The sequence below is a fragment of the Orbilia oligospora genome (genome assembly GCF_000225545.1).
Source record: "Orbilia oligospora ATCC 24927 unplaced genomic scaffold scaffold00043, whole genome shotgun sequence".
NCBI lineage: Eukaryota > Fungi > Ascomycota > Orbiliomycetes > Orbiliales > Orbiliaceae > Orbilia > Orbilia oligospora.
In genome coordinates this window covers 634009-649808 of record NW_011645600.1, presented here as the reverse complement: position 1 = coordinate 649808, position 15800 = coordinate 634009, and the positions used below count along the sequence as shown (strand labels likewise).

Genomic DNA, 15800 nt, shown 5'->3' with positions numbered 1-15800 from the left:
TACATGAGATCTTTCGATTTTCCTCATATATTTCGCGACGAGTATCGGGTAGTTCTTCGGGCATAGTTTAGTTTAATTTCGACGGGTAGACCGAGATATCCAGTCCTTCAAGCCCCTACATTTATTGATTAAGTAAGCCATCTACATGTAGAATGCAAAGGATTCTGTTGCCAAATGAGTGATAATTGCTTAAAAAAGGCCAATTATGCGGCTGAGGAAAGTCTGAGCGAGCGAGCTGGTGATTCTTCAGTTTTAAATACTCGATTTTAGGTATTCCTTCTTGAGAAAATACCTATAGCCAAGTATATCTTCCAGCACCGCATCTAGAAAAGTGATCACATTGTCATTCTCCACACACAAACCCGATCTTGATCACGTAGCTATCAATCAGTCCCGCGTCCTATATATTTGCTGTAGATAGAGGCTCGAATTTCCATGCAAACATAAAATTTCATTGCCCCGAGCTCGAAGTACCCGCCATGCCCCTCACGCCTGGCTCCAAAGTATCCAGGGCCATTTGTTGATTCTTTAGCCTCTTTGCCCGGGCTAGACACTGCTTATAGAACCACCGAGGGCCTTTAAAACCATCTTCAGGAGGTATAGGTTCTGTCGCATTGAGCATGTCAAAAACCAGCAGTCGCTGAGCGTCGAAAAGTCCCTCTGTTTGAGCTAATTTCAGTTTTAAGGTGTCGTATAGCACATCATCCATGGTTTTACCTTGGTTAAAGGCGGTTTGTGCTAAGGCCCTTTGGTCGTCATTTTCTAGGAGGACAATTTTTAATTCTTGCTATAGTAGTATATAAATTAGCGGCTAGCACACAAAGTACGTTGTGAAGGAAGAGTAGAAAGTTTTAAATACTGTTACTATCCCAATAATGTGATCCATTTCGAATCTCCCTGACCAATTTTCTGTTTTGGCACGCCAGTAATCGTCACTGAAAGCTTGTTTGATAGTGTTAAAAACTCATGATCCTGCTTGTGTTCGGTAGCTCTGGTTTTGGGACACTCGCGAATCCCTGGATTGCAGTGGCATCGAAAAGTTCAGTCATCGGATTGAAGTTCGAGGCTTCCGGCATAAAATTCGCATCGTCATCCTCTCGAGATCCAGATTCTTCATTTGGGAAGTTTATTCGTTCGCCAGACATGGTGGAAGGTCGCAGAGGGCAGTATATATATGCTGCTTGGGGATTCTTTGAATAGACTTCGACTCTTGTATCAATTTCTTTCTTTTTTTTGAGAATTCTTTTCTTTGAAAAAAAAAATCTTTTCCTTCTAGTGGTCTAAAAAAAAATGAAATTATTCAGTTGCGTGTTTTAGTTGTTGAAGGGTTGACGGGGATCGCTAAAGTGGGAATATTATGTTGTGACATAAAAAGGGCCCAAAAATACCAAGCTCATGAAAGTTGCTAGGCGTGTATACGTAAGATGGTCGGTATTCAAAAAAGCTTTCTAGGAGGCCGACTCGATACTTCATTCCCCTGATAGTTTTATCCTAGTTCTGGTGGTACCATGGTGCCAGGAGGCAGCGAAAAGTAAACAAGTTCGTTGTGGAACAGGCCGTCTAGGATACATAGGTACACATACCAACATCAGGAAGAGCATTGCCGATTGAATAGGTATTGACAGATCAAGGATACCTTTTATCTTTCTAGAAATAGCCTCGTGCTGCTTTCTATACCTAACACGTACACTAACTCCATCCTTCGAAACTTGACGGTCTTCTGCGCAGCTAGCAGCCCATACAGTCGGTACCAGTGCCAGCTACATAATTAGTTGAGGCGAAAAATATGAAGTTAAGCGTATCTTAGCGATCACCCTAAGCTAATAAGCTGTCACAATCGTCAATGGAATTTTGGCCTACGTTTCCGTTTTGCCAATTGCAATTGGTACAGATTGCAGCAAACGCTCCCATTGTAATTTCATGGCTTGGCAGCGGAAATAAGGTGGACTGTGGTATTTTAGGGATTATTGTGTTGATCTATCTCGTCAGCGTCACCCGCTTGCTAGCCACTTCGTAGCTGCGCGAAGTTCACTCTATACAATTTAGAAATGAGCAAAGAATTTGATCTGGAGCGAAATGGTTTGAGTTTTAACTGCCGATGTGATTTGTCAAAAATAGTCTGTGTTCGAATTCGTTTGACCTCAAGAAATCTCTTAATGATCCCATAGCGGCTGAATAAGAGGTTGATTTAGAGTAGCTGCTAGTAACTATAGTTATACTAGGATTTATGCATAAATCCTGGTATACCGGTACCGAAATAGCTAGCTATCTGTAGCTCGACTTAATACCTTCGCTTTGGGGAGACGAGCGTTCGTTAACCTTAGAACCCTAAATTTGCAAAATGCCTAAATCTTTGGATATGTGCACACGTGCTACAAGTACTTACTAAGTACTAGCTTACATGCGCCATGCTGGCATGCGCAAGTTCTTCAACCAATGCCGTTATTAGGAAATGCGATTGATGAGCGCACAAGCTGAACTTGAAAATTACATAATACAGGATGGAGTTCTTCGCACCTGGGGTCCAACTGTTGGGTCGCGGGAAGTGCCCAAGCTGCAGTCAACTTGCTCAAACTTGCTCAAGTGTGGGGCCGCTCGCTTCCAAAGATGTCTCCTCGCCACGTTCTAATTGGACAATCTAGAAAACAACACTCTTGGCACTATAAAGGTGCATTGTCGTTTCGTTAGATTTGCTAATGCATGGTGTGCTTATATGTCGAGGCGATTATTGGATGCTTTCCTGATGCAGATTTTAACGGTATTTCTCACAATCGGCCGACAGATAGCGCAGCTAGTGCCAAGTCCTATGGACGCCACTTCAGTCCGTGAGCACAATTATCAGAGGACGCTATAACATTCGTGCACGGGATTGCAATTGTTGGCTAAATCCTCTGAACACATGAGTAACCTTTCTGTGCTGGTTGGAATCTTGAAATGTAGTATATTAGCTAGCTTTCTACCCAAGCACCAGTTTTCCGTTGAAGGGAATGTGACAAGTCTACACCTCATCCCTCTAAATTTCCAATAGCGATGTCCAGTCGAACGAGTCTCACACATTTGCGCAGTCTGTTAGTGATCGCTGTGCTTATAGTAAGTGCAGTAGCCGCCGGAAAAGACTTTACAGGACGGGTGGCACATGGAGGCACCGTCGGATTGGGTGTAAAGCAATGGGACCCAGTATGCGCATACGCCTGTCGTAACTCTGCGGCTGGCTTCATGCTCGACTGTGGAGAGTCTCATCACGGTATGGATCATGGATCAATGATGATGCATCATATGCCATCACCTCAGTGTTATGCTACGAATGAATTTTTCATGCAGACATTAGCTTGGTGCATCCATACCCATTGCCCTCAGGACACGCCCATTTCGAAGTTGGAGACGTACTGGGAGATGAATGTTGCGGGACGCAAGGATAACCAGCCGTTGCCAAAATATTCATACCAAGATGCTCTAGCCCGCATTATTGACCCGCCAATGGAGATTGTCAACTCTACCGAGATACTGAACCGAACATCGTTGGTTAACGAGTGGTTCTACTCCGCCAACTACGGGGCGCTTTCCGCTATTGAGAAAAATATCTCTGTTGATAACGTTTATACGTAAGCTGGAATCCCCCAAATTCTAATATATAGGAATAAACTAAACTAATTCGATTCTAGTCTCGTCATCGTATTAACATGTACCCTCGGCCCGATACTTCTTTCCCTTGTCCGATTTCTACCGATTCCGCAACCTCTAGCTACGCGAATTTACTCGACTTTCATTGACCCACCGGCATTTGGATCCAACCATGCGGTACCAACGTTCTTTGGTATGGGAATTACCCCTACTCGAGGACAAGCACTCTTCATAATGTATATCTGGGGTATCAACATAATCCTCTCTGGAGTGTCATACACCATTGTATCCCCAAACCTCTGGTACGAAGGCCCACAAGCCGTCGCAATGTCAATCGCAAACCGCGTTGGCATGCTAAGTTTTGGAAACCTTATCCTTTCAATCCTTTATTCCAGCCGAAACAATCTCCTACTCTATGTTACAAATTGGTCTCGCTCGACATTTGTGCTACTTCATCGTTGGCTCGGATTTTTAACCATTATTCAAGCATGTTTACATTCTGTCCTATATCTCCAGTTTCAAGTTAAGCTCGGTACTCATGCGGAAGAAGCCGCTTATCCATATTGGTATTGGGGTATCATCGGCACCCTTGGGTTTACTCTTATCCTTCCATTCTCTATTCTTCCTATCCGTCACAAGATGTACGAATTATTTTTGGTTTCTCATATAGTTTTGTTCTTGATTGCGATCATTGGCACTTTCCTTCATGTCTATTTTCGTTACTATTGGCAGTGGGGTTACGAGATTTGGGTTGCAGTTGCGTTCGCGTTCTGGGGGTTCGACCGTTTCGTCATGAGGCCGATCAAAATAGTACAGAACGGGCTCGTAAGAAGGGCTCACATCTCTGTCATCGACGAAGATTACCTCAAAGTCGAGATTCCTGGCATCGACACCCAAGGTCAAGCCTATCTATATTTCCCAACATTGACCTGGCGTATCTGGGAAAACCACCCGTTTTCAGTGTTACCACTCGCTCCAGCGTCACGGAGCACTACACCTTCTGAAGACTTAGAAGCTGGCAAAGAGGGTGGACCGGAAGCTAAAACTCGGATTGCTCATGTTGGTGACGAGGAAAAAAGGGGTCCAGGCATCGTATTCTTTATCCGACGGATGGGTGGGCTTACGTCTAAGCTCGCTGCACATACCGGTAATCCCAACGGTGTTATGACACTGGTGGAAGGGTCTTATGGTCCTGAGTCTTCCATCTTAAACTCGCCGATCCCTCGCCCGTCTACTCAGTACCCAAATCTACTATTCTTCGCTGGTGGAGTGGGTATCACCGGTGTTCTTCCACTGCTCGATCGACCTTTCTTAGCTTCCGCTCCCGGCACAACTAAACTCTTCTGGGGAGTACGAACAGAGCCTCTCGTCCGAGCAGTAGAAGATCTCTTGGGTGATCAGGGTGTGGGGAATTTCGTCGACAACAAGGCAAGATGGGGTAACGCCGATGTCAAAGTATCCATCGGTGAGCGCATTAACATCAAAGAAGTGTTAGAAGTCGAACTATTAGGGCAGAATGGTAATGGTGGCACCACGGTTATGGTTTGTGGACCTCCATCTATGAGAGATGATGTTAGAGTAATGGTCGCCCAGCTCGGGAAAAGGGGCGCTATCGTGAGGTTTACTGAGGATCAGTACGGCTGGTAATTTAATATCTTGTAGTTAGCACTTCATTTTAATTTCGCCAAATTCAGTAACATCATTGCAATAGTGCGCAATATTGTATTGAGAACCGTAGAATCAATAACGAGAAAACAATATTTTACGTATTATATGTATGATATTAGGGTTCGAAAACGAAAAAGCTTACGACCAGTTATAAGACCGTTGCTTCAAGATTAAAGGATCTTGCGACGAGAAAACATCTACTTCACGAGAACTAGGTTATTAATTGTAATATGCGCGATTATCATTATTAACATAATCTATCAAGTCGACTATGTTAGCTTCATGAGGCCTCGATCAAGGTTAAAACCCATTCCACAATCCTTCCAGGTTAACTTGCTCACACATTTCGCTCTCAAGCATACACCGAACCACAAAGTCTTTGTCAGCATGGCTATATCTCTGTTCTCATTTTGAACCTCAAAACGTAGTACCATTTCGTCTCTTTGTCCTTCTCTTCGGCCCTCTTATAATTCGCCGAAGTATCTTTAATAGGAACTAAATGAAGACCACGAATGCAACTACGGCGGAAACATCAGGATTCTCTACCGCCAACAAATGCCCCACAGATATCGCAATCTTAACCCCATTGATACCAATGACAAAAGTAATAAAACCCACGAATATCGTCATAATAGGTGTAAAAACCTTCTCCCCAAGCCATTTGATCGCCGTGTCGTCAGGTTCCAGATAGTGATATTTTGCAAATTCGATAGGGTCGAGTCCGTCTGTTTCTCCTGGATAGCGATCTCGATATTGAGATTCATCGTCCAAGTTGGTGAAAGTAATTGTTTCGTACTGACCCGTTTCGGGATTGAACCATATTTTCCTTTTCAAGTAGATAACATTGGAACGGGTGAGTGATTTGTACTCTGCGCGGATGTTGAAGAAATCCCATCCTCCATCAACCGGAGGGTATCGAAATCTATTTCGTATAATTATATCAACATTAGTAACCCAACCTTGAACTTTCACATTGAGGATACGAAAGGAACCACGTACGCCAACTGCCTCCACTTTCCGGGTCGCCTGATACTCGCTCCAAACCAACTAGAAAACCAGTAGATGACATAAATATACAATTGTACGAAAGCGTACACCATCCCCCCAAGGTCGTCGCCGATTCGATGGATTCGTCCACGGTTAAACACTTCCACCACATTTTCTCTTTCATTTTCAAGATGCTCGGGCCTTGGCACATCTTCCTTGTCTACATCATGAGTCTCATCAACGTGGATATCCGCCCATTTCGGCTTGTGAGGCTCAGCTGGTTCTGGACGAATGACTTCGAAAGGTCCCTTTCCCTCAAGTGATGTATAGACCGGAACACGAGTAAGAACGCTCCCTTTAAGCCTTTCCTTAAGTAGCTCGTTGGCCTTGGAGTGAGCGAGACGAACGAGGTCCGGATTTGGTGGGTTTTCTACCCTCCGAGCAGCGAGTACGCCGGGCGTCAGCCTACCGTACCAGGATGAATCCTTGGTCTGGTCTTCTTCGTATATCTTGGGTTTTATTCGTAGGCCTCCGGACTGGTTTGGGGCGCTCATAGACATTTTGAGCCTTCTCGGAATAGTATTTTATAGGGAGCTTGAACGTATCAGGATGCTCTAGATATTGTATTTCCAGTGATCGGTATTACTATCCATTTGTAAATTAATAGAGAAAATCCGGGCGCCTGAATAATACGGCTGTTGACTATTATCGAGTTAACCCTATAGTGAGTATGTCAAGACGGAATATTCGGCACGTGTAAAAACCAGACTCTATGAGAACTTTGTTTTGAACTCCTTTGATTTCTTTCGCGTGTTCTACGGGGGAGAAGAATAAAAGCGTAATTTCGCCATAACCCAGCTAGAAACTTGTTTTAGATATCTCTTTGTTGTAAATGCAAAATAAATATATTCGGTGCCACCCAACAGGCATAGGAAAACTCTCTGCGTCGCGTCGACGCAGCTGAACAAACTACACGTCAACTAAATCTGATGTAACAAGGGGATCCATACCCCAAAAAGGCAAATTTTATTATTAATGTTTTTCTAATGAATCGTGATACTTGGTGTTTTAAACCGCGAAGATTGAGGAGCGACGAATAAGCCTTGCACAAAGTGGATAAGGTAGACAAGAAAGCATTTTTTTCTTAAGCTCAGTTGCAGATTAGTAGAATCAAATAACAAATAACATGCAGTCTAAAGTCTGCTCGTGAGTCCGTTCGGTATATGAGAAACGCCACTACCATTAGCTTGAATTATTGGCTAGGCCAAAGACTTGAAATTCTGACTTACCTATTTCTTGTCACTCTCCTCATGAACATTCTCCCTTAATTTAGCTGCGTGGTACTCCTGCCATCTATTGAAAACTCGATCACTGCGCGCTCTCGCGGCCGCTGCTTTTTGGTTGGCATTCTAGGTTGCCCAGTAAGCCACGGCAAGATAGAGTAGCATGAAGGCGATGAGAATATAACACATTCGTTGAATACTCCACATTCTTTTCTCGGACTCGTCATCCTCGTCATCAGTTTCGTTGTCATTCAATGCCTTCTGATTCTTGAGAGCACTGAATTCCCGGCGGAGCTTGATATTTTCAACTTCAGAGGTCTTAACCCTCTCTTGAAGTTTTTGGACGGCTTGGGTAATATCAATAAGTTGCTCTTCAATTGAATTTAGTTGTTCGTCATTTTCTGTAACTCTTAGCTTCAACTGTTGGAGTTCAACCAGAGCCGAAGGGGTAAGAAGACATTCTTTCGATTTGACGCCAGCTCGATCTACAACCTCCAAGGTCGCGAAGCTCGATTTCTTCTTTTTTCTTGAAACCTCAATATAGGATTTCGTCTGGAGAGTGTCTCTTGATTGAGTTGTTGTATTATCGAAAGAAGATTGTGTGCTTTCATCACGATATGGCATGACGAACTTAACGACCTTCTTACTAGGGGCAACCGGAAGCTGGTCACTTTGTGACATAGAACTGGATTTCGTAGATGATTTTGGGCCTCGGGGGAGGGTATAGCTATCATCTAGAAGGATGGCATCCTCGAGAGCGACATTGACACCAGGAGAAACTTGACGATGCATACCAGCATCAAGGGTGGACTCTGCTTGAAAGTTTGTCTTGGTCTCGTGATTAGACTTGGCTTTAACTTTCTTGTCAGTATCGCAACTGGCGGTCGTAGAGGCATTTGCTTGATATTTAAAATCAATAGTTAAGACCTGTGGGGAGTTGAACGTGAAGATCTTCCTAGAGATAGGTGCCTCATCCAAAGTTTTCGAAGGAGATCCCGAAGTCATGGTATCTCTGGAATTGGTAGGAATCATGTTTTCATCATTGGAGGCAGTGCTAGTAATAACACCCTCCTTCTGTTGGGGCTTTTGAATTGGAATTGATTGGGTACCAGAGCTTGGAGCTTCTTCGGTAGGCTTTAATCTCTTGTCCATCCTTCTAGAATAACCAAGTCAGCGTCACGAAACACTAAATATTATTCCTGAGATTTATGGATATATCGATACTTACCCTGTCATTTTTGATAGGCGCCGTTATTACGCGTACGATTTTGTACAATCCAACCGTTGAGATGGAAGTAGAGGTAAGTGTGAAGTGACGTGGAGGTGGAGGTTGAAATTTGGCCGAGGAGAGTGGATTTATATTCCAGGTTGAGCGGGGAATGAGGTATCGCCAACGTATGCGGGCACAAGGATCCAGATACCACATCAACCTCAGCACACGTATGGAAAACTCTCCAACCACCAATTCTTTCTCCCGAAGATCATTCTATTCCTTCTTCTAGCTTCGCCAGGCTTGCGATTTCTACGTATACTCTCTTTATAACCAGGTAAGTTTTTAAAAAAGGTCAATTTGGTGGGATCTTGACCCAATGCCAGCCAAACGCGTGGTCCGCTCAACACCACACTCTACTATGCAGTGACTTCTTAGCCAAGTTCACGAATATTATGTTAGAGTACAACTATTCTGCTCGTCTCCTGCGCAGTTTTTCGGGTTAATTGGAATTTTTATATCATCGCTAGTTAAGTAAGCTTTAAATCTCGAGTAGTAGTAAATCGTGCTGGAACAGGTTATTGCATACTGCTTCTCCATGTTACTTGCATAATAAGCCTCATCAACTAATAGCTTGAAGGGTATCTGATATCAAAATCTCTCCAAACTGATAAGATCAATATTTACTAATAGTTTTACTTCTAAAAATGACCGTTGTGATGAATCGGGTACTGAAAAGTGTCACAATGACATGAGACGTTATGGAGTTGAAATAGAGTGACGAAAAAAAGTGCAAAAAAAAAAAAACGGGCCGAGAGACGTCTTTGAGGATCGAATTGACACTCTGAATGAGATCCCCGTATCACCTTTTGAGTGATGCCGTTTGTAGATCGACCTAAATCCTTGTTGGCTGTGAGTATACTTACCAACTCGGCCATCTCTCGGTATGAAAACACATGCCCCTTTTATTCTATATAGCCCATTCTACAAATTAAATGCACCACTCTAGTAGCTCTGTGCGCCGTGTAATTCAGTACTCTATACTAGCTATAGTAACGCTAGACGTAGCTAAACTCGCCCCTATAGCTAGAGATAATATTCAAACCTAATTAACTAAAGTATAATCTATACCTTGATACAATTATGGCTTAAGCCGTACATACCTACTTAGGTATGAATTTAGCGGTTGGGGGTGCGGAAATACAGTCCATATCATGTCTTATATTCCTCGATCCTTTTGTCCAGAACCCAGTCCTCTTTCACATAATCTTTCTCTGCCCCTCGAGGTTAGCTCGCTAGTCTAGAACCAGGCTTTACTATCCCACTATCTCATCAACCTTTTACTCACCATCGTTTTATGCTCTCTCTCGAAAACGCATTTTCAAACTAAAGTTAGCCAACATACCCTAGTTACCTTCCAGATATCCACCGAGGTAACTATGGCTACATTTCGTCTCTCGTCACATCTTTCAGGTTACTACCACCATAATGCACTCCTAATGTCAATTTTCGACAGGGCTTCGAAAGCTTCTTGAATACGTCATCCTGAGAAGCATGTTTAATATAATCGAAGGGTGCTTCGACTTTGCGTTAATTAATAACACGAATTAAACGAGAAATGCATTTATAGTCTTAAAGGTATGTGGAGAATTCGAAACGAATAAGAACGCTGTGGGTTTGGAAACAACAGAAAAGGAATTGAAAATAGATATATCATGGGACACGGAATAAAGTATGAGAAACTCAGTGGGCATATTTTCTGTCGCCCAAGGGAAGAACTCAATAGTTTCATGAGAAGTACTAGCTAAGTTACTCATGAAACTAAAGATATTTCTTTGTAAGGAGTCTTGAAAACAGTTCTGTCGGCTTATCTAAAGGATAATCTAGGCCAATAAATGCTAACCTAGGTGCCCAGAACTCGACTCGGAAGGGTAAAAGAAACGAAACATTGAAAGAAATTAATCGAAAAAAGCGTTCAGGATGACTAGATGCAAAACCACGCAGAAACGAAACCCGTAACAAAGCCCATGAATCCTTCAGAGATCGATCTTGTTGACAATCTTCGCAGTAGCCTTGGTGAGGATAAGCTTAACAGGTGTTGGTGATTCATCCACCGGGGCCATAGCCGTATCGGTAGCCATGGCGATCGTTTCACGCAGATTGAGGATAAGGTTATCCCAGAGACGAACGGGGAGTTGCTGTTCATGCATGTATTGAACGTAACAGAGAACAAGAACGACCAGAAAGAGGATCAAGAAGCAGATAGCTAAAAAAAGGACCTTGCAGCGAGACGCTTCAATTTTAGGCTCCACGAAAGATTCTTCATCAGAGGAGTGTGGACCAAAATCGGGCATTGCAATCCCACCGTGACCGTTGCCTTGGCGTCGAAGATATTGTTGTTGGACTTCAGGGCTGCCGTAGCGAAGAATCATTCTGGGCTCGATGTTTTCCTCGTAATCCTCGAGCTCACGCTCCAAATCCGATGAATCAACCATGTGCTGTGGAACCTGAATACTGATTTCAAAACCTTCGCCTCGCAATTGTTGCTCCTGCTCAGCTTCATCCTCAACATCCTCCAAGGCCTCATCTTCGTCATCCGCATCAGGGCTCTCGTTGTCGTCTGATAAAAGCTCATCATCACCATAATTGTCGTCATCTTCGTACTCATTGACGGCTACCGATTCAAGATCCGAATTAGAAGCAGCAGAGCGTCCTGAATTTGACTGAGAAGTTGACCTCTCCCGAGCAGATCCGGAACGGCTAGCGGCACGTTGGTTCTCCTTTAAACACAAAAGGACAAACTGGTACAAAAGCCAGCCGACAGCATCTGTCTCGCGATCTCGATCGATTAACTTTCGGGTAAGGCCAGCATTGAAGAGACCCATATGCTGGTTAGCAATGCGGCAAAGAAGCTCGCGTTCGCTGGTTAAACGGAGATTCAAGGAGGAAAAATCCGGGTTCAACTCGATGATATTCTCTAAGACCAGACGAACAGAGCGCATCTCAGTATCCTGAAGGGCAAGATGAGACTGGAGGCTGCTATAGTCGATATCCGAGCGATGAAGAACCGAAGTTGGAATACTTTCAGGGCGAATAGAAGACAGTTGAATGGTACGGCCAGATGACGATGACGAACCACTACGGCCATGCTTCTTTCTACTCTGCCTCTTCATCGCGAAACTATCTCTTCTTAGCCTCACAAGATTACAAAAAGAAAAGCCCTTTCGATAGGACTCACCTAGTTTGGCTCAAAGGAGCCCTAAAGGAGATTCGACGATTTAGGATGGTTGAGGGAATGCTGAATATGATAGTGATGAGGGTTGGCACTTTGGTTGATTGGGGAGATGAATCTGGAACCAAAAAATAGGGACACGATCGTCAATTGGCAAGTGAGTATTTCCTAGTCTCGGAGCCTCGATAGACCTCCTATTCCGTCTCCATGACCCCGTTGTGACGCTGCAATGTTATGCGGTGAGTTCCGGTGTGGTATTTTGCACTTCTACAACATCCAAACTCCAGAAGAGCTTGCCCCGCAGATCACTGAAGCATAATCCCGTATCTTACCATTTGAGGAAGTTCTGTAGCCTAACAAGCTGAATAACAATTGGTTCAATAGGGTATTATGAATTGAGCTTAACCGGTGGGAATCGGTCCCAAGCCTGCCCCCAAAGCCGGGTTGTTGATTATTATATACACAGTTTTAAGAAACAGCAGGGCGGGAACCAATGCATATGCGTATGTTTCGACTTCTACAGTTAACTTTTTTATGCACTTGGTTGGACCCAAATATCCTATCTCAACCCCTTGAAGTAGTGGCATCGGTGTCTATCAGTATAGATAGCCTCAGCAGCTTCAATAATCCATAGCATTTTCAGCACCATAACAAATCCAACAATAGCCAAATAACTAACAGTACCTTTCCACTGAGCAAAAACTCCTAAAGTACCTTTCCAATATCTCCGAGCAGCGGCAAGTATCCCGATCGGTACGCAGGATAACCCAATCAAAAAGAGTATTTCCATCGTAGCGATTGGGAATGCCGTTGACCAAAACGAAGATGTCATAATCAAAAGAAAAATAACCATCTTCCCATTCTTGGACTCGGTCCTTAGTCTCTTCTCTAGATGTACCGGTATGGGGTGTGGCGTTCTTTGTTTGCGAAACGGGTGTGAGAAGGTATGCCAGGGGATTCTTAATATCGTTAACGTAGTAGCTCGGAGGCCCCGCAAAATCATCGGAACAGCAGCCCATTGATTTCGAATCGATCTTGATAGACCTCGGAAAGTTTTATATGTAGTCGCTAATATTTTCCATAATCTCCAGAGGGTGTTGGATCTAGTCTCCCATTTCCTCGCTTCCACACGGCGCAATGTCTTCTTGCGACGATTGCCCCATCCTAGTTTATCCTCGAGGTTTAGGGGTATAGGTTTAAGTAATTGATCATTCAGGTTTGCTACCGGGCCATCCGCCACAAGATCTTGTTCTTCAGGCTCGGAAATCAAGATTTGATAACTTTTGCCATTGTACTCAGTGGAATATGGCAAAGCTGGTACATCGTTCGCAGGCGTTGCTCTCAATTGTCGATTGGATATATCGCGATTTGTAGCTTTCGATCTGGGAGTTATATATCCGTATAGCCGTCTCTTAGTAGCCATCATCCTGCTTCCTATTCTCGTAAGAATTTAGAAGGTGCACGTGTGCTAGTCAGAACTTCCATGTCCCGTATTCCACGGCTTTCGCGAGGGCGCTGGCGCTGTCGTAAGTTCAAGTCGTTACGTATTTGCAATATCGGACTCTGTACAGGTTCACTATGTTGTATGCGCAGTTCGGCAGTTCCGACAAGCCCCTAGTTGTTTAATTACGATACACCGTTTCTTCATCTTGCACGAAAAAATATTTGTTTAGGTTTGCGCGTCTAGACTACCCATGGCTAGCTCGATATTTTCGACCGTCACGTTGTATTCTGGTTGAGCTTACCGTGCCACACATGCCGGACGCCGAACAAAGAAAGCACTCGCTGATCCGGTTCCATGTCGTGTTTCGAGCTTTCATGTCGTCTTCATAGCTTTACTAGCACCACTAACACAGGGTACGAGAATAATTTATACCTAAAGCTTTCAGCCACTTAGGAGGCATGACCGAACCTTGCGATTTCTAGATACTTCCATCGTTCCTAGACGGCGGTCGACCACAAGTTCCTTCGAAGCTTCTTAGACCAACGACCCCAGATATTTAACCTAAGCCTCCGTAGGCTATCAGTCTCACAAACTTGTTTTAGTAGTCTATAGTTCCCAGGAAGCCAGAAACTTTAGCTAAGAATCGTATCTAGTGAGAAGACAACAACGACATCAGATTCAAGATCGTGCCAATTTATTCATTTCAATAACGAATTATACTGACACTCTGCTCCTTCAGACCGAAGGGCTAAAAAGAGTGAAACAAAGCTCAGCTCGGTTACAATGCCTACCTGCTACCTTTGGAACCCGCAAGCTTCCATTAGATCACTCAACGTAAGAAATTGACCATTCCACACCCTCTGAACCATCTTCTGCTATTTCTTGAGCATCAAGAATTTCCTCATCCATAGGGGCTTCAGTAATGACAGGGTCTCCTCCAAATCCACCATAGGATATGTAGACACCTCGACGACGCCTTTCCTCATCCTTGTCTTTAATACCAAGATACTCTTCATTCATCTCGCGGATAGTTTCGTGGTCAGCAGATCCAGTCATCCAGGCGATAAAGTCCGATGCAGGCTCTTTGACGTTTACTGATGGCTGGGTCCACGGATTCTCAAGAGCCCTCTTGCGAGCCCTCCTCTGCCCTTTGGTTTGGGCATCTATACGCACCTTTCCGGTGTTAGTTTGATGAATATTATTTATTTATACAAACCAGAAGAATAGCTTACTTCTTTCAAAAAACTCTTACTGAAGAGTGTCGTTAGGTGTAACATCTCGATTTTTTTCGTTCCAGCAAGATCTCCAAGTTTATTCTCCCTAACTCTCGGAGCTTTGCCTTCAATGATCTCAGCCTTCAGGAATTTGTGATCCAGCCAATCGATCATTCGCATAGATTGATGGGACTTCCAAAGCCACATTGGTTCTTTAGTCCAGTCCGGTAGGTCATACTCTGTCGTAAACCTGGTGCCGATTTCTTCGTTAAGAATTGTAGTAACGGCTATAAACCAATTGTACTTTGTTTTAGCATAGGCCATGAAACTGACTTCCTTGGCCTCGATATTTTTGCCCAGCGTTTTAGAAAGTATTCTCGCGGCTCCGTCCCGGATGTATCTGAGACGCATAGTTTTATGCGGAATGTGCCCTGGAGCTTCAGTAGGAGTCTCCGGGATGGTCTGGAGAGCCGACCCGAGTTTGGATTTGCTGGGCGTCTTGGGAGGCATTTTTGGGAACAATGAGCGTTTCTTAGCGGGTACTAGGTTGTTGGGTTGATGGACGTTGGTGCTACGATGGGGTATTGGTTGTTGAAGCCCGCCGTCTTCAAGGAAGGCGCTTGACAACGCTCCGTGATGGAGCATATCACATAATACCACACCACGGTGAGTTGCAGTTAACTGCGACTCAAGATATAAACTGTGAAATCACTCCATAGAGATAGAGCTTAGCTCTTTTATACACATACTACCTAAACCTCAATGAAAAGTTATATACATCACTGGCCTGGGGATAGATCCCTAAATGCCCGACTGTGCCCGACTGTTTACAGGAGGGATCCCTAATAAACAACCGAGCGAGGAAGAAAAATCCTCCCTGGGGGGGCATGGCACAAAAATGTGTTGTTTTCACGTGATATGATTTGAGATTAAATTAGAACAGATCAATTTGGTAACTTATTATTATAATGCTGAGCTCGAGGACAGTCAGTCGGGTTTATACTAGGTTTGGGATACTGTTCTCGAACGAGGATGAGTATTCTAAGGCTGACAAGTTTGTGTTGTCAACCTCCAATGCTGTCAAACCTTTCCATTTTGGGACGAAGCGGATCTATTCTATTGGTCGTCTCCGCTGATCATT

The 15800-nt window shown here is 44.0% G+C and overlaps 7 protein-coding genes across 7 annotated transcripts; 1 reads left to right on the top strand and 6 right to left on the bottom strand.

Moving 5' to 3' along the window:
- Positions 1-451: 451 nt before the first annotated feature.
- AOL_s00043g193 (uncharacterized protein) lies at positions 452-1145 on the bottom strand (the record flags this gene model as incomplete). Its single annotated transcript, XM_011120680.1, has 3 exons — positions 452-787; positions 860-942; positions 965-1145. 3 exons carry the CDS (start codon positions 1143-1145, stop codon positions 452-454), a joined length of 600 nt encoding a protein of 199 aa, XP_011118982.1.
- A 1885-nt stretch (positions 1146-3030) lies between these two features.
- AOL_s00043g192 (uncharacterized protein) lies at positions 3031-5268 on the top strand (the record flags this gene model as incomplete). The annotated part of the gene is made up of 2 exons (XM_011120679.1): positions 3031-3602; positions 3663-5268. 2 exons carry the CDS (start codon positions 3031-3033, stop codon positions 5266-5268), a joined length of 2178 nt encoding a protein of 725 aa, XP_011118981.1.
- Positions 5269-5784: 516 nt separating this feature from the next.
- Positions 5785-6836, bottom strand: AOL_s00043g191 (uncharacterized protein; the record flags this gene model as incomplete). The annotated part of the gene is made up of 2 exons (XM_011120678.1): positions 5785-6211; positions 6289-6836. The coding sequence occupies 2 exons, from the start codon at positions 6834-6836 to the stop codon at positions 5785-5787; spliced, it is 975 nt and encodes a 324-aa protein (XP_011118980.1).
- Positions 6837-7685: 849 nt separating this feature from the next.
- On the bottom strand, positions 7686-8711 carry AOL_s00043g190 (uncharacterized protein; the record flags this gene model as incomplete). The annotated part of the gene is made up of 1 exon (XM_011120677.1): positions 7686-8711. The coding sequence occupies one exon, from the start codon at positions 8709-8711 to the stop codon at positions 7686-7688; it is 1026 nt and encodes a 341-aa protein (XP_011118979.1).
- Positions 8712-10805: 2094 nt separating this feature from the next.
- Positions 10806-11942, bottom strand: AOL_s00043g189 (uncharacterized protein; the record flags this gene model as incomplete). Its single annotated transcript, XM_011120676.1, has 1 exon — positions 10806-11942. One exon carries the CDS (start codon positions 11940-11942, stop codon positions 10806-10808), a length of 1137 nt encoding a protein of 378 aa, XP_011118978.1.
- A 618-nt stretch (positions 11943-12560) lies between these two features.
- On the bottom strand, positions 12561-13427 carry AOL_s00043g188 (uncharacterized protein; the record flags this gene model as incomplete). The annotated part of the gene is made up of 1 exon (XM_011120675.1): positions 12561-13427. The coding sequence occupies one exon, from the start codon at positions 13425-13427 to the stop codon at positions 12561-12563; it is 867 nt and encodes a 288-aa protein (XP_011118977.1).
- An 843-nt stretch (positions 13428-14270) lies between these two features.
- AOL_s00043g187 (uncharacterized protein) lies at positions 14271-15169 on the bottom strand (the record flags this gene model as incomplete). The annotated part of the gene is made up of 2 exons (XM_011120674.1): positions 14271-14608; positions 14698-15169. 2 exons carry the CDS (start codon positions 15167-15169, stop codon positions 14271-14273), a joined length of 810 nt encoding a protein of 269 aa, XP_011118976.1.
- Between the last annotated feature and the right edge of the window lie 631 nt (positions 15170-15800).